The 21,461-nt window shown below is 34.9% G+C and overlaps 2 protein-coding genes and 1 non-coding gene across 4 annotated transcripts in view; all 3 read right to left on the minus strand.

The window, feature by feature from the left end:
* On the minus strand, nucleotides 1,386–11,522 carry LOC105158030 (peptidyl-tRNA hydrolase, mitochondrial). Of its 2 annotated transcripts, XR_002286861.1 has the most exons (9): nucleotides 11,247–11,522; nucleotides 11,062–11,146; nucleotides 4,735–4,802; nucleotides 4,596–4,646; nucleotides 4,440–4,513; nucleotides 2,294–2,352; nucleotides 2,141–2,217; nucleotides 1,837–2,043; nucleotides 1,386–1,714 (listed from the first exon to the last, which is right to left on the minus strand). XR_002286861.1 is itself a non-coding variant. In XM_011074633.2 (8 exons), the coding sequence occupies exons 1-8, from the start codon at nucleotides 11,496–11,498 to the stop codon at nucleotides 1,933–1,935; spliced, it is 777 nt and encodes a 258-aa protein (XP_011072935.1). In that variant the 5' UTR covers nucleotides 11,499–11,522; the 3' UTR covers nucleotides 1,387–1,932. The 2 variants fall into 2 exon arrangements, 1 of the variants encoding a protein (XP_011072935.1); XM_011074633.2 differs by having other exon boundaries at nucleotides 1,387–2,043.
* Nucleotides 11,615–11,686, minus strand: TRNAD-GUC. Its single transcript has one exon. It is a non-coding gene; the product is annotated as a tRNA-Asp (tRNA).
* LOC105158031 (DENN domain and WD repeat-containing protein SCD1-like) overlaps nucleotides 16,869–21,461 on the minus strand; it is a 29,582-nt gene continuing 24,989 nt past the window's right edge. The window contains exons 26-30 of the mRNA XM_011074634.2: nucleotides 21,260–21,420; nucleotides 21,080–21,121; nucleotides 18,213–18,421; nucleotides 17,567–17,671; nucleotides 16,869–17,151 (exon numbers count right to left, since the gene is read on the minus strand). Of these exons, the coding sequence (XP_011072936.1) occupies nucleotides 17,576–17,671; nucleotides 18,213–18,421; nucleotides 21,080–21,121; nucleotides 21,260–21,420 (508 nt within the window). The 3' untranslated portion in view covers nucleotides 16,869–17,151; nucleotides 17,567–17,575. The remainder of the gene's footprint in view (nucleotides 17,152–17,566; nucleotides 17,672–18,212; nucleotides 18,422–21,079; nucleotides 21,122–21,259; nucleotides 21,421–21,461) is intronic.

Consider the following 21,461-nt stretch of genomic DNA (forward strand, 5'->3'; position numbering starts at 1 on the left):
GTGCTAATTTTTTGTTCATCTTGATTTTTATATTTTTTTCTTGATTTAAATTTAATGTTTCCTTTAATATTTATAATGGCTTATTGTAACTATTTACTTGACTATTTGTATTTTTTATTTTTTTGTTAAAAAAATTAAGAAAACAAAGGTGATAATTCACAAATCCTTCAAGAAGGATTGCATCTGAACATATTTGTGGGTTAAAATCTTTATAATTGACTTATTTAGTTCATATATTTGTGCATACGGTGACTGAAAAGCATGTGAATGACCTATACGCTAGAAGTGTGGTAAACCACTTATATCTAAAGATATAAATCCTTGAAAGAGACAAGAGCACATTGTTTCAGTTAATAATGGTGTTGATGTGGCCACTACTAATAACTCTAAGGATAAAATCCGTGAAGCGAGTTTATTTGAAAACTCTAAATGTAATGAGCAAACTCTTGAAGAAGGTTACGAAATGTTTATTAATTATGCTTGCAACAACTTAAGTTGGTATCCAAATGAAGTTGAAATTGATGAGATTGTTTCTATACTATAGTCGTCCAGATCATGGACGAAAATAAAATGATTCTTAAGTTATGAAGGAATGTCGACACCGAAATGATTGAAAAAATTGGATAAAAGCAGTACAAGAGGGAACTTGACTTGCTAAACAAGCGAGGAGCATTTTGACTCATAACTCCAATACGAAAGGTGACAAAGCTGAATATAAGTGGATAGGTGTACGATATTCACTTATAATGGATGCAATCACACTTAAATTTTAAATCAATTTATCAATAATTGAATAAATAAAAACATAGCTCATGAATATGATAAATGCATTTGTATAGATCATTGGATGCAAATATATCCATGAAAACCCTAAAAAGATTGAAAATGTTCAAAGCATTAACAAAAATACCCCGTCACATGTACTCCATCAAATTCACTATGAAAGTTATAAATATGATTTAATGGGATAATTTTCTTTCCCCCACCCCATTCAACTTTTTATTAATCTTTTTAAATTATCTTATTAAATCTAAAGTTTCTACAAATTTTAATTAAAGATCACTAACATGTCATGAAGAACATATTTGTCTCCAAATATTATATATTTACCGTGTGCTACAATCATTTCATCATCCAGTTCAGGTACCTAAATAAATTGAATTGAGTCAAATATATTATTATTTTAAATTTATTTAAATCATTATCAAGTCGGAAAAAGTATATTTGAAATGATTTGATTGATAGAACTAAAATTAAACGAGTTTTAATTGAATAGAACAAAATTTCGAGCCTGAATACTTTAAATTTTCAAGCATACTTTGTTATTTTTTCACTAAACGAATCAAGTACTACGAGCAGCTTTTATTGAATTCAAAGGAGCATCAAGCAATTTAATTTAACTTTCAACCTACTTGTCCCAGTTGGACTTGACGTACAAAATTATGTAAAAACACTAACCCTCAATAACTATGAGTTCTTACTTAATATATAGTCAGAGAAGCACTTTTCTCATTTGTATCCCTCCTTGCCAATGATTTCCAACAAGAAACAAGTTAGACCTAAACAATTAAATCGCCTTACAATGTTACAAAAAAGGAACAGTCAACTAAGGATTACTGGTGAAAATTCTTAATTTGCTACAACTCTGTAGTTTCCAATGTCAGTATGAATACCTCCACAAAATGAAAACTTTGAATTGAAGACATATTATAAGCTACAAAAAAAAAATATGTCAATTACCTGGAGATATTAGTATAAGCAACAATGCAGAACAATAATAAGAGATTTCTCTATATTCATAAGTTGAAAAATATGAACTAATTTAAAAAAAATTACCAAATCAATACGAGTGCCTAACTTCGTACGGCATTTGCAATTGCTTCCATTGATCAGGTTCCTATGTAACGTCATGATGTAAATTACGAAGACCGGCTACAACATTTGAAGCGGTTTGGCACTGTTTACGAAGGTCGCACTTTTATCAAAGTTGTCTTGCACAAGGATTCGAATCGCTTCTAAGCCATTTTGGAATGTGAAATCCAACTGGTATCATGAGAAAAACACCACTATAAGCATCTAATCCTTCTTTGCTCAACTAGTCGAAACTTCTCACAGTGCATGCAAGGTGCAAGTTAAGTACCTCTTGCTGTTCTTCTTTGTTGAAAGGTCGGAGAACAAAACTTGCAGGGTCCATTTTTCCTGGAGGCCTCCCAATGCCTAACAAAATTCAATTGGTGATTCAAACAGAATACGGTAACACTGTCAAAAGACATCATTTAATCAAGGGAATTACCTATTCGTAAGCGTGGGAAATCACGACTACCTTTCAAGTGATTTATAATACTTCTCATCCTGCAAGAGCAATTAATTCAGAGCAATATCAGCAACTACTCATAGAAAAGTTGGTATGACGCTAAGCTCAAATCATGATAAATCTAAAAAAGAAAAAAAAAATAAAGACAAATGGAACAGGTTTCTAGACATGGGCGCTCATTTTTAATAAGCATGGGAGAAAGCCAACAAGCTCAACTCAAGATATAATCCATAGAATCATTTACACATCAAGAAAAAGAATCATCACACCCTCTATCCACCGTTAAATTTCCTAGTTTGAGGAACTTTATGCATCACCCAATTTTGTATCTAAAAGCAGCAATTAAAAAGTGATTTCAGTATATAAAGGGTTTGCTTTGGAAGTAAATCGCTATTTAGGAATTGAAAAGGTATCACCTAAATCTCCAAGGAAAGGACGTTCACCAGAGGACTGAGGAACAAAAACTGAAACAATGTTTGTACCAATTCACGACAGCATAAAAATGTAATTTTTGGTCACTTGTGCATCATTAGTCAGAAAAATTTTCAGAAGATGAAAAGGAAACTTTATGCTATATCTAATTGCTTAGTGATTGGATGTCATAAACTAAGTTGCAGGAGATGATTTTCCATGATTTCAAATAGAATTGGTCTCCCGATAAAACAGACAAGACAATAGATCTAGTTTTCACGTTTCACCTATTTACAGAACTATGATTGCCAGAAATTGAGCCCCAATTTGATACACAATCTGACCCTCAAAAACAAAACAGAAAGTAAATTTATTACACATTTGGTAATATTGCATTGAAACAAGAAACTTCAGCTGGTTATTCCCCATTCCCTCAAAATTGAACAACAAGCACTAGAGGGGACAATATGCTCGAGAAATAGTCTAGTAAACAATCTCTACAACTCTCAGTTCAGAATGTGAAAGAAAACTTGGGCAATGTTAGGTCTCATCCTTCAACAAGCTTTCATTCCCCATGAATGCAACCAAATTTATTAAAAGCCTTCAGGGTTTTATTTCCGCTAAGGCGCTAAAGGCATCCCCCTTCCCCCAAAAGATTTTGAAAAAAGGTACATACCTGTATTGATCTTCCATCAAACAAAATAAACATTAACATCATTACCTTATGACAACAACAAAACTAATAAAATACAAGTTTGATGCAATCCCATTTATCAGAAAAAGTCTTTACATAACATGATATCTAGAGGAGAAAATGTTAGGGTTGGCAACAGGGCGAGTCTGGAGCGGGTTGGAATGTACTCCTGATCGGACCCGCTTTGTATTGAGAAAACCCGAACCTGGAACCTCCTCGGATAAAAACTGCCTTGCCCCCTCAATACTCACAACCTTCCCATGACCGACCCAGTTAAATATTTAAAATTAATCCTTTTCAAATTCTAGAATAAAAATATTTCTTAAATAAAATGACGTGTATGAACCATAAAAAAGTTGGCAGTGTTGACACTTGTTAATGGATCAATTCATGTGATTTCATAATTGTTGGTTTAAATCTAATTATCATAACCACCTATATTGCATAGTATATGATAAACGAAATGCATTATCAATCACTCAAATACAAATATCATCCATACTTAATTTCAAATCATAATTTTCAAATAAGTGGAGTGAATCAAAAAATTCAAACTCCAAATTCCAAAACTTAAAAAATAAATTAATTATTAATAATAATTGTGTTCAGGTTTAATTCCAAGTCGGGTCGACAGGTTCAGGGCAGGTTCGCACCAAAACCTGGGACCCGCCTCACAGCAGGGTCACAAAAATTAAACCGAAACCTGCCCCAAGACCCATCTAATTGGACCCGTACCCATCCCAGAACAGGATGCAGTGCCATGCATAGAAAATGTCCTCTTTCAGAAATTAAAACAAACACATTTTCCTCCAGAAATACATAACGTGAACCATTTCCAAACCAAAACCTAAGACATTTTCATTCTCCATTCCCAGAACCACCACCGAAAACCCATTTGCAAAACATTTTCCCTAAAAATAACTCAAGATGATTCCAGAGAGAAACTTTATGTCCTGTTTAGACATCTAATATTTATGGATGTAACAAGCAAAGCAACCAGTTAAGGAATATAGTTGATACCCATTATGTCCTCCATGTCCACCTTTGGGTAATAGTCTCAACTTTGCAAAAGGCAGATCCATGTCATCAAACATCTGAAAATGAAGGAAGTAATTAACTATGAACTTAGTCCATACAAAGTGATACAAAGATTACAAATGGTTGTAGATACTTTACCACAAGAACTTGCTTCAGTGGGATCTTATAATATGAAACAATAGCACCAACCTGTGAACATGAATAAATAGCTCAACTATTCATCATTAAATGTAAAAAGATTTGTTAACAAATGTAATGTCAAGATGAGCGAACTTACAGACTCACCACTAGCATTCATAAAGGTCTGTGGTTTAGCAAGCATAACAGGGACATCACAAATGAAACCTAACCACATAAAAGGAGAATGATGATAAGAAGAAAAAGCACCAAATAAAAGATCGTAACTGTAAAATAAGACAACACATTGGTCTTAATAAGATTGGCTACATTTAGGTCTAGCTACTTAGAGGTTTCATATAATCGCTAGATACTTGGAATCAACACATTATTAAATTTTATTCCTTACCATCCTCATATAAGTTTTACGCATTGCAAAAGAAGATCAACTTTAGCGCTCTCTCCTCTCTTAATCTCTCAAACTCACACAGATTACATGCTTAAGCACGCAATCCTTTTTAGACCAAGTAGTTGGGCTTCAATAAGCACACTCTTTGAATGCTTTTTGTGACAACCACAGGCTCACTCAAGCAGCATTGCTTAAAAAAGCACAGTGAAGGCCTTTTAAGTCAGCAGCTAAAAGGCCAAAACAAAATCGAACACAAAGGTATTCTGAGACAGAATTGTGCCATCCAGCAAAACAGATCTTCTCCTCCACGCACCACCAAACTCCATAGCTTCTACCTTTTTCTCTCTTATACCTCTTTTATTTCTTGTCTTTCTTCTTACACCTTTATTGCTCTTCTCATTCTTGTCCCCTTAGTTTTCTTTCTTGATCTCCCCCTAATTCTTTTGGCTTCTTTCTTCTGCTCTATTCTTTAGCCTTCTTTCTACCCACTGAAGTTCAAAGCAGAAGACACCTCCTGGCTCCTTCACCTTTTTCTTTTCCTTGGAATATTTTGTTGAAAGTTTTTACATCATGCTGATAAAATATGCAGCATAGACGGTGAAACTCATGTCATTTCTTTATTTAGTTCTGAAATTGATAAATTTTCTGCCATTTAAGTGCTGACATGAATGAGATTTGCAGAAACTAATGATACGTGGTTGAAAAGTACTGAATTATGCTTTAAATTTGGTGGAAGTCATGAGTTATCCTCAAATTATATATTTATACCTCATTTGATTAACCATTGATATGTTTCTACCTCATTTGATTAACCATTGACATCATTTGAAAAACACAAATTTGTACCTTGGCCTAGACTCTAGAACCCTAGGACATCTTTGCCTTTAGGTGTGACTTGGGTATTTAAATCAAACAGACACACAAGACATCACCTTCACAAATATTCAGGCCATGCAATCACAGTCTTCCCGGATATTCATACAACACTCCATGTTTGAATATACATAAAATATCATAAAATTTGAAGTCCATCTGCTATAGAGAAAATTAAGAAAATCAGTGGTGTTTATTGATACTTTTATCCCCATTCAGAAAGAATGGAAGTTTTGTCCATGTTCTTTTCATCAATGTTTCAGATATAAGTAGTAACAGCAACATAGATAAAGCCTTAGTGGTACTAGTTGCAGCTTTTCTTTGACTCTCTGAAAGGAAGGGCATCAAGCGGGGGATTTGAGGAGCTGGCATTCATGTGTCTCATGCTTCAGAAAATTTTTGGAACAGCCATGGCAATTTTTCCATTTTCATTCTCTCTGATTTCTACCTCTTAGGGGAGCTATTGTAACAACCATAGTACGAAGGTGCTAATGGTGTGAAGTAGCACAGAGGATCAAGCGGTAGTGGACAAGCATCTATTTCCAGTTAAAGAAAGTTGGAGGTTTCTAGAGATTGATGTATGGGCTCCGCATTCTTTCTTATCATCTTCGATGTGCCGGTCTTGGCATGACAGTGGTGTTCAGGATGTGCACACAGGCAACGGAAGGTTATGTTGCTCTCACTTTGTAAGGCTCACCAGTATTGCCCAAATGGCAAAATGTGACCATGGCTTGAAACTACAATAAGACATGTCTGGATAATTCAAAATTAAAATAGTTCAAAATAACTATAAACTATTTCCCCAACTTGTTTTTGTCTATTTCAGCAGCAAAAACCACAAAAAGCATTTAATACATCCACTAGTCAGGCACACACCCCTTGCTTATGTATCCATCTTTACTTCCTACATCGTAAGATCAGCTTATATGCCAAATTCTAGTCTCTACTTTAGTCACTAGGTCGCATATGACCACCATAAAACTATTCGCCACTTTTACTAACATAAATAATTTACTTTTGGCAAATTTTCACTTTTTTCTATACTTGAAGATTTCATTACTGATTCAGTTTTCAGTATTCTATATGTTTCATTAAAGTCTTTCCCTTTATATGCGGTGATAAAGTTATTGAAGCATACTCATCTAGTAAGAAAAATTAGTAATAGAAGTTCTTTGGCGGCGAAAGCAGGGTTTACAAGTGCAAGAAGAAAGAGCATTTAAGGTCACAGTTTCAAAATGAGGATGGAAATGGAAGTACTCGAACATTCTGGATGCTCAATTTGTCTTCACTTCTCTGTCTAATTTGCTCCCTCCATTTGCAGGAAATATAATAGAATATAAATCCTGGACAAAGCCAGTTGTTACTTCTAAGATTAAAACAAAGTCCATAGTTTTGGATATCTGGTCATATTGTGGTTGCTATGCAAGAAGTTACGAATAATCAAATTTCCTTTAAATTTTCTGTTGAGAATACAGACCTCCAGCTCCAACTTCAGTTCAAGCTCCAGCTTGACATCACCAGGATTCAAACCCGTGCAAACTTAGCAAAATTTGTATCTTTCTCACTTTGTAAATAAATTCATGTTTACGCTTTTGTAAGTGGTTTCACGTTTTAGTTGTTGCAGGTTGTTACAGTTAGTTAGGAACAATTTTCTTCTGCATTCTTTCTCCCGCCTGTACAGAGTCATATGTAAAGAGCTTTCATGCTCACAATCTGGAATGCAAGATTCATACAATTCCATAACTCTTTCTGGCTATAGCTCTTCATTTTCATGGCAATGCTCTCTGAATTCAACATGGTATCAAAGCCATCCTTGTGATGGTTTCTGCATATCCAACAATATAGATTGTATATTTGATTGATTTTATACATATTGATTGCGATGGCAAGTTCATCAACTGTGGTTCCAGATACCTCTGTAGTTGGTAATACTTCTGGAACTGAAACAGGAAATTCGAGGATTGAAGTGCTGGATCATCCAGGAATGGTGATGATCTCAGCTTGTTGAATGGAAATAATTGGTTATCTTGGAGTAGATCTGTGCTGATTGCACTGGAAGGACGCAACGGACTCTGATTTATCGATGGACCATGTGCAAAGCCAGCTGAAGGCTCTGCAGAATTGAGGCAATGGAGGATTATGGATTCAATGGTTCGAACATGGATAATGAACATGATATCCAAGGGTATCCTTAACGCATATTTGTACGCTACTTCAGCAAGATCTTTGTGGCTGGAGTTGGAAGCAAGGTATGGAGAATGTGATGGACCACTTCTCTATAAAATTCAAAGGGAGCTTGGTTCTATGACGTAGGGGAACTTAAGTGTTACTGCCTACTATACTAGTATGAAACAATCATGGGATGAGTTGGTGTGCTTGATGCCACCAGCTATGTGCACTTGTGGGAAGTGTACGTGCGATTCCAACAAAGCTAAGACAGACCAAATTGAGGCTGGTCAATTGATTCAGTTTCTTACAGGTTTAAACAAATCATATAATCACATCTGTAACCAGATAGTTGTTTTCTAGATCCCCTTCCCAATGTTAACAAGGCATATCCAATGGTGTTGAGGGTTGAGAGACACAGGCAAGTGAATTTGGGATTTGTAGATTCTGGTGAAACTTCAGCTATACTGGGAAGAGGATATGAAAACAGAGGCGGTTCAGGACCTAAACAACATGAGGAGAAAAGGTCCACTTGACAAACGGCACTTTATCTGTGAAAATTGCCACAGAACTAGAAATGGAGGAAGGGCATACTCAATTACTGAAGAAAATGCTGGGAACTCTGTTGGGAGTTCTGTGGAATGCCAGTTACTGCAGGAGGAAACCTTGTGGCAGACTTAATGGAGGCACTTAAAATCATCCAAAATAAGATACCTCAAGACACTGTACGAGTCCATTTTGCCCAAGGAGATGAAATGGCAGGTATGGCATTTGACACCACATTGAACAGTACTTATTTTGGCTCATGGATTGTAGACACTGGATCCACGAATCATATGTGTGGTGATGCAACTACGTTTCACTCTTTAAATACTCTGAAATCTCCTATAAAAATCAGCCTACCTGATACTAGTATTGCTACAGCAACACAATCTGGAGACATTAAACTCTCAGCTCACTTGACACTCAAAAACTTGCTTCTTGTTCCCACTTTCAGGCATAACTTGCTATCTGCGTCTCAGCTTTGTCAATCTCAGTCCGTTTGCTTCCTGTTTCTCACTTCCCTATGTCTATTGCAGGACCTAAAGATTAAGAGTACCCTGGCAATAGGCAAACAACTAAGGAAGCTTTACTACCTAGACAAGAATTATTTTGTCTCTGTTCCCACATCTCAATGTAATATCAGTCATGAGGCTTGTTCTTCTTCTTTCAGTCAAATGTATGACCTTAGACACAAACGTTTAAGGTCACACTAGTGCTTCAGTGCTTAGACATATCCCTATTGAATTCCATTACTGCTAATAAAGATCATGTTTGTTCCATTTGTCCCTTAGCCAAACAATCTAGAGAATCATTTTCTCTTAGTGACTCCACCACTTGTAAACCTTTTGATTTGTTGCATATTGACATTTGGGGGCCATACAAACAACCATCATTGTCAGAAAGTCATTATGTACTTACTATAGTCGATGATAATTCTCGAGTAATGTGGACATTCCTCATGCACGGCAAGTCCCAAACAATTTCCACCCTGTCTTCTTTCTTGCAAAAATATCCACCCAATTTAATGCCAAAGTCAGGGCCTTACGCACTGATAATGGCTCTGAGTTCTTGAGCCTTCCTTGTCAAACACTCCTCCAAACCATGGAATAGAACACCAAAGAACTTGCCCATATACTCCACAGCAAAGTATCATGGAAAGAAAACATCAACACCTATTGCAAGTCGCCAAGGCCCTTATGTTTGAATCTGGCTTGCCTAGACAATTTTCGGGTGATTCAATCCTTACTGCAACCCATATTATAAACAAACTCCCTTCACCAAAGCTACATCAGAAATCACCTTTTGAATTACTCTATAAATCACCTCCTTCATATGACAACCTACGCACTTTTGGCTGCCTTTGCTTTGCATCTAATGTGAATCCCCACAAGTATAAATTTGATTTCTAAATTCGATTGTTATATTTCAAAACATTTGTTTCAATTACACAAAACTGAACTTCTCCAACACTTATCTCTTGCACGACCTTCACATAATTCCTCCTACTCACATAGTTGCCAACCCGGTTTTCCACAAACGAACCAAGCACATCGAAATTGACTACCACTTAGTCCGGATTCGTTCTCCCCACACATGTTTCCAGCAAGGCGCAACATGCTGACATCTTTACAAAGCTTTCTGCCTGCCTCTGTTTTCCAACCACTAATGTCCAAGATAGGCTTGGTCTCTCTTTCCCAAGTCCAACTTGAGGGGGGATGTTGAGAATACAGATCTCCAGCTCCAACTTCAGTTCAAGCTCCAAGTTGACATCACCACGGTTCGAAGCCATTCACACTTAGCTCATTTTGTATATTTCTCACTTTGTAAATAAACTCATGTTTACGCTTTTGTAAGTGGTTTCACATTTTAGTTGTTGCAGGTTGTTACAGTTAGTAAGGAACAGTTTTCTTCATTCTTTCTCCTGTGTGTACAGAGCCATATTTATAGAGCTTTCATGTTCACAATTTGGAATGCAAGAGTCATACAATTCCATAACTCTTTCTGGTTAAGCTCTTCATTTTCATGGCAATGCTCTCTAAATTCAATATTCCTGAGTATAAGGATCTTTTGCTTCAACAAATGCAGTCTGCTATCTGCAAATCCCTTTAAAATTTGCCAGATTGTAAGTAGATCTTCAGGTGCAATAATTTCTAGAAAAGCCATGTCTATACCACGTAATTAAACAGCAAGATGAATCTTTGGAGTGGAAGTGGTATAAGTGTTCATCATATATCATCACCGTATAACCTGATAAATGTTTGTATGTCTAGAATAATGGATATAACATAACAGGAGCAACATCCTTGTTTGTTTCAAGCTATAAGTACAGTTAAAACACCAAAAAAAAAATTGCCCACTCTGTGCAAATTGTTTGTACCTCAATTTCAAAATTATAAGTGACAAATTGCGCGAGAAGAAAAGCAAACCATTCATAAATTCGCATACGAAAAGGTTGAACTATCAAAAACTCAAAAAGACAATAGAAAAACGAAGAACCTTTTCCAAAAGCAGATTTGAAGGAGACAGTACTCATAGCAATCCCCTCTGCTTCAGCTATAAAATCAACCAACTCAAAGCCCACCTACCAAGAAAAAGAACAACAGAAAAGCCTCAATCAATAAACCACATACAAACCCACACAAACATAACTAAAGTAACAGCATATGGGTGTACTATCTGACATTGTGGCGAGTGCGGCTGTAACGATTTCCAGGGTTACCGAGGCCGACGAGGAGCCAGGGCTTTTGCTTTTCTTCTGCCTCGGTGGAAATTGAAGCCATTGGCTTGAGTTTCGGGCTTCTGAAACCGCTAGTTTTGTTGGTATTCCACCAGGAAGAGGATGAAATTGAGCAAAGGGATTCACAGAAGAGGCGGCGCCGCCCAATCGCCGCCGGTGTAGACCGAGGAAATAATGCAGTGGAAATATTGTACATTATTTCATGCAAGCTAATTGGATATTTTGCACAACCCAAAACTTATTATATACACAAAAGTATAGGGTAAATTAATTTTTTATTTTGCGAAAATAAAATAAAAAGTAAAAATGCAACGCCGTTGCCGGGGATCGAACCCGGGTCGCCCGCGTGACAGGCGGGAATACTCACCACTATACTACAACGACCTGTTGATGAGTTTGATGATCTGTTTTATAATCGGAGTGCTAATTTGAATTAAGGGTTTGTATTGTTTAAATGAGATAAAATGAAAATCTTCTGTAGCTCGTCATAAAAGGTTCCATATCACCCTTCACAAAATATTGTGCAATGTAGATCGAGACTCAAGCCAAAGTGAAATCAGATGATTCAATAAATAAGTACAAAGCACGACTAGTTGTAAAGGGATACTTACAAGAACTTGAAGTTGACTATGATGAGACGCCCAGTAATTAAGTCAACTACAATTCGAGGCTCTAGCAACTTCACGTAAGTGGGATGTAAGGCAATTAGATGTCAACAGTGCCTTCAACAATGGGCATTGGCCTGCTCATAGTAGGGCACAGTGTTTATGCCTCAACCTTCAGACCTCAACATGTGTGCAAATTGAACCTGAGTTTTATATTTACATATTAGAGTCAAGTACATAGCGAATAGGGTCATATCTCGCCTTTTGATATTGGACATACCAGAAAGATGAGCATCAACTGGACTAAAAAAGTTGAGAGAAAAAAAAGATACAAGAGGACGTTAAAATGGGTTAAAAGATAGACCAAGTTAGGGGCGGTAAGTAAGATATATGCAAAGTTCCGCTGCCTGTTGGCTCCCCAACGGAATATTTATAGCGCATACTGAAGTATTACTAGATAAAACTAAAAGAACCTACCAAATATCCGTTTCTTGTGACTCTATGTATATCCGCTTGAAAAACGAACTCAAAACGCAAGAGAAGTGCTTTTGACAAGAATATTGTTGGTATGTGCCATCGCACACCTCCGTTACTCTTTAGGAGGCATTCGCCCCGGATAAGATTCCCTTTATGGCCATTACACAATGAAATTCTTTTTGGCGAACACGAATCAGAGATATCTATCCACTATATCCACAGAGTGCTCACCATGGGTCCTAGGTTTTTCTAGCACTGATTCGGTATCTCCGGATTGGAACCTAAGATCCATTGACATATGAGCCTTTGCATGAGGTCTTACATAGCCATATGTTAGGTTAACACTTCTTTGCCTCCTGGCTGTCTCTGCACCTCTACATCCTTCATCACTGAGCGATCATTTAGGGGGCTTAGCTGGTGATCCGGGCTATTTTTCTCTCGACGATGAAGCCTTCCGATAAAGACCTTAGCACTAGCAGTTTTGCTAGTCTTTCTATTGACCGAATCAGAGGTGAGAAGAGTATAGGGGAATATTAGCAAATGCGAGCTAACTTTATTGAGTTGGGTTTCCCCATGTAGTCTGTGGGCATTCACTGTGTCGACTTAGGTGCAGAACCTAGGATATTGATCATAGTTTCGGATTCTACAATACACACAGAACTTACCGAAGATGTTGCAGTGCAAAGGAGAGGGTATGGAAAAAAATAATAATTCTTTTAGTTGTTTGGTATGATCGGAAAGAAAATAAATCTCAAATACTCTCCTTGTGTGGTACGAGAAAAATAGATTGAGAACAAAAGATTATTTTTTATAATTTTACTAATTAACTCTTTCTCTTTACTATGCATTAAAAATGCACAAGTTATATTATACTAAAATAATTTTTAGTGTATAAAAAATTTAAAAATCTTATTAATCAAGTTATTCATCAAACAAGAACAAAAATATTTTTTAATAATAAAATATTCATCAAAATGAGTATTGTCCATTTATTCTAAACTATTCTATATAAATGAAATATAAACTACTACCAATGCCGTCAAACAAAGAAATAAAATCCAAACATTAGCGCTTTTATTGGTAATTTAGTTATATTTTTTCAAAGATTATGTACTAGCATTATCAGCCGGAATGAGAAAAGATTTCTAGAAAAATCATATATATGGGTAATAGAATAAATAAAAATTAAAATATGTATTTTTGTCTTTTTAGCCTTATAATTTACTTTTCCGCCTAATTTCGGACAAAAACAAGATTAGACTCTAGTAGGATTTCATATACATCAAGTTTTTACTTTTCATTTATCTATTCTCCATAACCAAACACTAAATTTATTCTTATATATTTATTCTCACTTTTAGTTTTCTTATACACCCACTTTTCTCCCAATCAAATAATTCTAAGGTCGGACCTCACCTTTATATATAAAACTAAATTCAAAATTATGAATTTAGATTAAAATATTATTAGTAGAAGTAATATTTAAGTTCAATCTTGGTATAGTTTAGATTTTCAGAGCCTAAGAGTTATGTCTTGGTAAAAATAACTTAGTTATGCTTCATAATTCTTTACAATATTCACATCAGAAAATTCCAGCCCAAACCCGATTCTTTCAAATTTGAATCAAGTATAACGCAAATACAATACACTTGTCATATAATTGATGTACAGTTCAGGAAAAGTGATCAATCACATAGCAAGTATATCATACTTAATTTATTAATTTGGTTCGACCAAACCTAATTCAAACAAGAATTACTGCGAAATCCGGTTTAACTATGATTGGCATAACAAAATATAGCCCAAAACTATTACATCTACCAAAAATAACCTCTCTAAAATGATCATTTCCACGATGTCCATATCCATTGTTGTTTTTAGAATTACAACCACGATATCCATATCCACGGCCACAACTACAATCACGACCTTGTTCATAATTATAAGGGTTATGTATTGCAATATTCATTTCAATGATAGAGCAAAACCAATTAGCGGGACTCGTGATTTTTTGTCAAAAGCTCAATAATTTATTCAACCAAAAGTAGACAAAGAAATCAATTCAAAATATTTTTTGAAATTTTTTTTCACGATATTGCTTTTGCAGGAACACGTGAGATCTGCACATGAAAGCTGGAGAGTATTTTCTCTGACATGTCCTCATCAGTGATTTTTCTTGTTGACACAGTTTCAATTGAGAGATGATTATGAATACGGGAAAAATATTTTTTTAGTCCGTTAAGTATGTCCAATTTTAGTTTTAGTCCTATAAGTATGCCCATTTTTTATTAACTCCAGTAACTTGCAAATTTGATTAGTTTTAGTCATCCGGTCGATAGGATTTATAATTTGCGCCAGAAAAGTGACATGACATGACACCTAGATGCGTTTTTGTTGATTTATAATCCTATGTGACTAAAATTATGATCTGGAAGACAAGTTGACCATCTTTTGGAGGGAAGAAATGTGACTTTTCTTCTCTCCAAACTTGCACAAAAGATAAATAATTTTTCCCGTAATATCAAGAGCCAAAAAGTCAACATTGAAGGGGTCAACACAATTGTACTTGAAAAATCAAATGCTACTACAAAGATTTCTTCTTGATGATTAAAGGGTGCTAATTTTGAGTATACAGAGCTCTCATGTCGATGACATATTATTAAATAATATAAAATGATAGCGATATAAGAAGTACAATTGAGAGAATAAAGAAGAGTACAGTTTATTTTATTTCTCCTTATACCAATAAATAAAATAACCTATTTATATGCTCCAACATTACAAATAAATTCTCATCTTTTTAACATAGGAAGATGAACCATATGAAAGAAATAAAATATCATCATGAGAGGATATCAATCATGAAATATTCACAACTTATAATTAATCATGGGATGAATATCCACAAAAGATAATATTCCTAACATATACTAAATTGCCATAAAAAATCACAATTAAATAATGATACTTTAAGGGCCTATTTATTTTGATGAATTGGTCTAAGTATCCAGCCTATTCCAATCTTATTGGATGTTTACTACCAATTTTATAAGCCTGATATCTTTGTCATGGTCTCCTACTAGTCACCCATTTAGCCTAATAACTTGTGTCACCCCATCTTTGGAATAAGATGTTTTTTTTTTTTTAAATATGAGCGATGAATTTTTATTAAATGTCTAATTAATGCTTACTATTACAGTAGAAATAACATCTTACGTATAAGGAGAGGTTCGAATCCATGACCTGAATTTTACCAGCTGAACTAGACCTCATTAACCACCCTTGGGATAAGTTATTCAGCCCAAGTTGCTCATTTTATCCCGTTCATATCTTGGACCCATCAATCACCTATTAGTCCTATTCAAAAAGGTTAACGAGCTCTAAATATTACAAAAATTCTAAAATAAAATACTATATTTCTATCGTAGTGTGTGTATACAGATAGAAAGATTATATATAATTTATAGATATCTTGGAAAAGTAATTATAGAATTAGAATAGAGTATAAAAAACTTATAAACTTACACATATTTAAGATATTTTTAAAATTTATAAAATCTTATCTTAAAAGTAAGATTTTATAGTCTTTGGACCATATTAGATGGTGCAACTTATAAGACATTAGCAATTATAATTTTGTAATTAAATTTAGATAATTTGTTAAGATGTTAATTATAAGTTAGGATCTAATTACTTTTTTAAAAAGAAATTATAAGCTATTAGTATTTTATTTTTTATGTTAGAATTTTTTTTCTTTAAAAATTTATTAAATACTTTGTAATATCGTACAAGTTTGCAAAAATCTTATAAAATACTTTGCAAGCTCACCTAGACACTTTTTTAATAATAATAAAAAATCTAATATACCACTGAAATAATTAGATTTATTTAAAAAACAAATGTTGATAAAAATGAAAGTCTAACTAACCCTTAAAGACTTTTGTAAAATGAATATTTCTATTCAACTTTGCTATTAAGGATCATTTAAAGGCCTAATACCAGTCCAAAACCGTCCGTGAACAATATTGGATTGATCTTGTGTTGGACTTTCGAGCTGATTGGTGTCGATCAGACCCATTATGTACCTTAAATCTTATACAGAAAGAAAACCGATACTGACTCAACCTAGTAGTTAAAGCTAAATCTCATAACCAAGTTTGAGTTTATGAATTTGAACCCCACTGATACGAGAATATTTATCTCGTGTTATGTAATTGTATTGTAATTTATTTCATGTTCATCGCTATATTAATGAACTGATCAAATCAATGCATCGTCCACTCGCTTATAGTTAATTAAAACATTGAGATAATCAAATAATCATCCCTTCTATTACCAAAAGAAAAAAAAAGTCACTAAAAAATTGTATTTTTAATCCTACGTGTGATTTATATGGACATTTTGAAAATCCCATAAACAATAAAATTAAAAATAAATAAAATCTAAATTACGGGATGAAAAATGCAATTTTTACAAAAAGTGGGTGAAGGATAACATGAACTGTACCAAAGATGTATTCCAATATTTCCATGATCATTTGGGCTGCTGTATATTTGACAACCCTAAACAGATTGAGACAAAATTATGACTTCACCCACACTGTACTACACTGCTTCACTGGAAGAGTGATAGAGGTCAAAATTTCACAGCGTTTCAGATTATTGCTTGGCAAGGCTGTGAGTGGACATCAGAAGCCTTATTACAAATATGTTTGTATCGACAGCGCCAGCATGTGAGTGGTTGTAGTCCAAGTCCTCAAAATTGTACCTGTATATGTCAGAATACCAACAAATGAGTAAAATGTAAATTAAACTTGACTATAAAAAGACAGAGTATCTAAACATTGGGGGAGGGAAAATTTGATTTTAGATCTCATAAATTAGTTCTTATTTATTTATTTATTTATTTTTTTGCGATTTTAATTTCATTATTTTTGTACTCACCATGTTGCATACTATAACTCTAAAGAACTTACATTTTTAACCCCAAATCTTAATTCATACATATGTGATTGGTGTACAGATGATGGAGAGTAGAGGGACGAATTATATAATAAGTGTATCTCGCATTTACTATATGATTAGTTGAGTTCGGACAAATTTAACTTGGGCAAGAATTTTCTGTAATGTATTGATGCTGGATCAAAAATTGGACAAGAACTCGAAGTCAAAGCTAAGCTTACATGAGCAGTTTATTTGGTAAGAGTTGCATCCCACAACCTAAGCAACCCGTTGCGTCCTCCAGCACAGATCCTCTTCCTTTCAAGGTCGGAAGCTGCGCATCTCACCTGAAACCAAATAGGGGGGAAAAAAAAGGCCAAATTAATGAATTCAATCATCTTTTAAGGAATTGTTGATGTGTAAAATTATGCGTGATCTCTTGGATCACAGAATGAAGGCACAATAATTGCTGTTAGAACAAATTGTTTCATACTAAATGGGAAAATAGCATTTTTTTTCCCCATATATTTTAGAGATCAATACACTTTTTGTCCTCTTGATCAGGGGATTCTCATTAATGGTTTCATAAACTATAAAAATATCTCATTTTCCTTTAAATTTCATTTTATTCAATTAGTATTTAAAAATAGAAAAAAGACCTGGTAAGCGCATGGTTGTCAACTTTTTGATCACTTTTACTCACATGCTTAGCATTTTTAGTCTCATTAGTTACGGGATTCTCATTAATGGTCTCATAAGTTATCAAAGCTGTTACTTATGAGACTATTAGCGAGAATGCTATAATCAATGGGACGAAAAGTATAAAAGAGCTCCATAGCCGCAGAACACTACAAACGAAAATAGTAGCTAGATAGGGAAGAGAACTACCGTTGCAACTGCTTTCTGAGGAGTTCGATAAAGTTGCCAACCAGACATCTTCAAAGCTGTGGTGGAGTGGCCACCAAGTCTTTCTTGAGACCGATGGAAGAGGGACATGGAGTTATCAGCTGCCCCGGTTCCTAGCCAGTATTCCCCAGCGTTTATACACAATATGGCAGCATTATGGATAGTAACATTCTTGATACATCTTATAGCACCTACAAATATGATAAAAGAGTGTTACAATACGCATTCTACGTTAAATATTTAGTATAATCTATTATCTTGTTACTTTCCAACTCAAAAGGGCTACAAGTGGTATTGTCCATTCTCTCAAGAACTTTCATATTGGCCCCTTAGCTCAGCTTCATGGTGGCACAGCTTGTGAAGACAGATTGGGATTCCTTAATCTCTTTTTTCATCTCTCTTCTATTGATGCAAGATAGTTCTAGACCTCGTTCTTCCGAAACTAATTCATGGGGATAAACTTAGCCAGAAAAAGAGATACTAGTTTACACCAAAAGCCCGGAAGGCCAAGACCATTTCAGCATGATCGATCATTTGACCCGAAGCCAAGTCCTTGATTGGATCCTATCAAGAATGTCGCAATGCTATCTAAAAAGGGGTTAGATCTTGCACTCAACACTCGATTACCAATTATTTGATCTATTCTAAGATCTATACTTAGTATATATTTCAATGCAAAGATAGATAGATAGTGTTGAGATTCCTAGAAACATTCACAATATCCTACAAGATCCAAATTGCACAACAATTGTTTTACAAGAAATGAAGGCACTAATAGGTAATGGTACTTGAGAAATTGTTGACCTTCCTCAAGAAAAATAATTTTTTAGGGTGTAAATTGTTGTTTTCAGTAAAATTCAAGTCATATAGGATAATATAGAGGTATAAGACCATATTGGTGGCTCAGGGATTTACTGACTTCTGGCATAGATTATGATGAGTCGTGTGCTCGAATTGCTAAGTTGAATTCAAACTGATGATTGAATTCCCACTGAAAGCTACAGCAAATGGATGTGAAGAATGTATTTTTTGAATGGAAAGTTGGATAAATAAATATACGTGAGAATCCCACCAGGTTGCTAAAGCAAAGAGGACTAAGGAAAAGTATGTAAATTAGAAAAGACATGTGCTATCATCAAGGACAAGTTGATCATAATTTGTTTACAAGCATGCAGAACGGGAAAGGATCAAGCCTAATTATCTATGTCGATAACGTAATAATTGTAGGTTATGATGAGCAAGAGAGTGAAAGTCTCAAGAAGCATTTAAGAATCAAGTTTGAAGTAAGAGATTTGGGCAATCGTAGTTATTTCCTAGGCATGGAAGTTGCGTAAAGCAAACACGGGGTATCTTTATTCCTCAAAGGAAATATATACTTGATTTTACTGAACGAAACTGGCCAGTTAGGATGCAGACAAAGAGGAACCATGTTAGAGCCAAATTGGAGACAGAAGAAACTGACGACAACAATCCAACTGACACAGGCAAGTATCATAAGTTGGTAGGAAAACTCATACTTATCTCTTACTAGACCGGATATCTCATTTGTTATGAGTTTTATCAGTAAGTTTGTGCACTTTTGTGCACAACGACGTCTATGTGGTGAATCACATTTTAAGTACTTAAAAAAGGATCTTTCAGTAAAGGACTTATGTTTCAGAAGAGTAAGCATAGGGGAAGTGAGGGCTTTGTAGATGCTGATTGCACAAGTGCTACTGAAAATAGGAAGTATACAACTCATTTATGAATGAAAGTATGGGGTATCCTAGTTGCATCGACGAGCAAGAAACAATAAGCGGCACTAAAAGCAATGGTGAAGCAGAATTTAGAGCTCTTCCTTGAGGATTTTATGAGCTATTTTGACTGATGAAGAGATTAATGCTGGACTTAAAGGTACCTTGGTCTAGTCTTATAAAGCTCCAGAATGATGATAAATTTGCTATTACTATTGTTCATAATCCAATTCATCATGATAGAACCAAACATGTTGAGCGCTCTATCAAAGAGAAGACCGAAAATCAGTCATTCATCTACCCTATGTGGCCAAAAATCTCTGAGAAGCAAATGTTCTAAAGTTATATATACCTAAACCAAGATTCAAGATTCAAGATTTCCATTCACCGGCTTGAGGAGAGTGTCGGAAATTGTTGTATCTCAAATTCCTTGGACTGATGAATCGCCTCGCCCGGAGAAGCACCTATTTTGTGTGATATGGATTGATCATTTCCCTTTTTTATCCTAGGTAACTAGCTAGGGCTTCTTCTATTGTAAAGTATATATATGTCATTGCCATGCAAGAAATTGAAGTGAGAATTTTCTCCTCTATTTCTTTCTAATTTCAATTTTGTTTTCAAGTAGAAATTACAAATACATAACAAAGATGCATCATAACCATATATTAACACAAAGCATGTCCACCATGTAAAGGCATCAAGGACTACCAAATATTTCAAGTAACCAAACTTCTGATTATCGGAAGGATTAAAAGGTGCTGGTGCATAAGGGATAAATAACAATACTGGGGCAAAATATTTTTTTAGTCCCATAAAACATGTGCAGAATTTTTTCTAGCACTACAACTATGGCAGATGACGCTTCTAGTCCTATAAAACTCAAAATCATGTCTTTTTAGTTCGAAATAATGTAATTTTGGGCCTTTTTAGTCTCAAATGCCTTTTTAGTCCCAAAACCACAATGCACGTGACTTTTTGTGATAAAAAATACGTGATTATGAATTTTATGGAACTAAAAGTAACACCTGTCATAGTTATGGTATCGAAACAAATTTTGCGCTTATTTTATGGGATCAAAAAACATTTTGCCCAATAATACTGATTTATCATTCTTACCGTCGTCATATTCCCAAAACCTAAGAAGTCCATCACTTGACCCTGAATGACGAATAACAATTATAAGAAAAAAATTAGCGCAAATAATTTGCAACTTGTTTGTAAACTTAAGAAACCACAAACTGAGATAGCAACAAAAGAAATCACCAACAGTAGATTGCGACAGAAGTGATTTTTAACCTGTAATAATTCCTCTATCTGCCATAGAGTACTCCACGCATGAAACTGGACCATCATGGCAAGCAAGAACAGCATCACATGTCCCTTGAGAAACAGACCACATTCGAGCAGTCCAATCATCACTACCTGTTATTACAGTGTCGCCGACCATTCTTATCGACCTATGTAATCAACATAGCTTCTATCACTACCTCACTAACAG

The sequence above is a fragment of the Sesamum indicum genome, linkage group LG3 (assembly GCF_000512975.1).
Source record: "Sesamum indicum cultivar Zhongzhi No. 13 linkage group LG3, S_indicum_v1.0, whole genome shotgun sequence".
Lineage (NCBI taxonomy): Eukaryota > Viridiplantae > Streptophyta > Magnoliopsida > Lamiales > Pedaliaceae > Sesamum > Sesamum indicum.

What these genes read in the sequence shown, in the direction of transcription:
- LOC105158030 (XM_011074633.2), bottom strand. Translation starts at nt 11,498, where the DNA reads ATGTACAATATTTCCACTGCATTATTTCCTCGGTCTACACCGGCGGCG. An exon ending in ACAGCCGCACTCGCCACAAT is followed by an intron (nt 11,147 to 11,246) that starts GTCAGATAGTAC and finishes TTTTCTTGGTAG; the next exon opens with GTGGGCTTTGAGTTGGTTGA. An exon ending in CACTGAAGCAAGTTCTTGTG is followed by an intron (nt 4,514 to 4,595) that starts GTAAAGTATCTA and finishes CTTCATTTTCAG; the next exon opens with ATGTTTGATGACATGGATCT.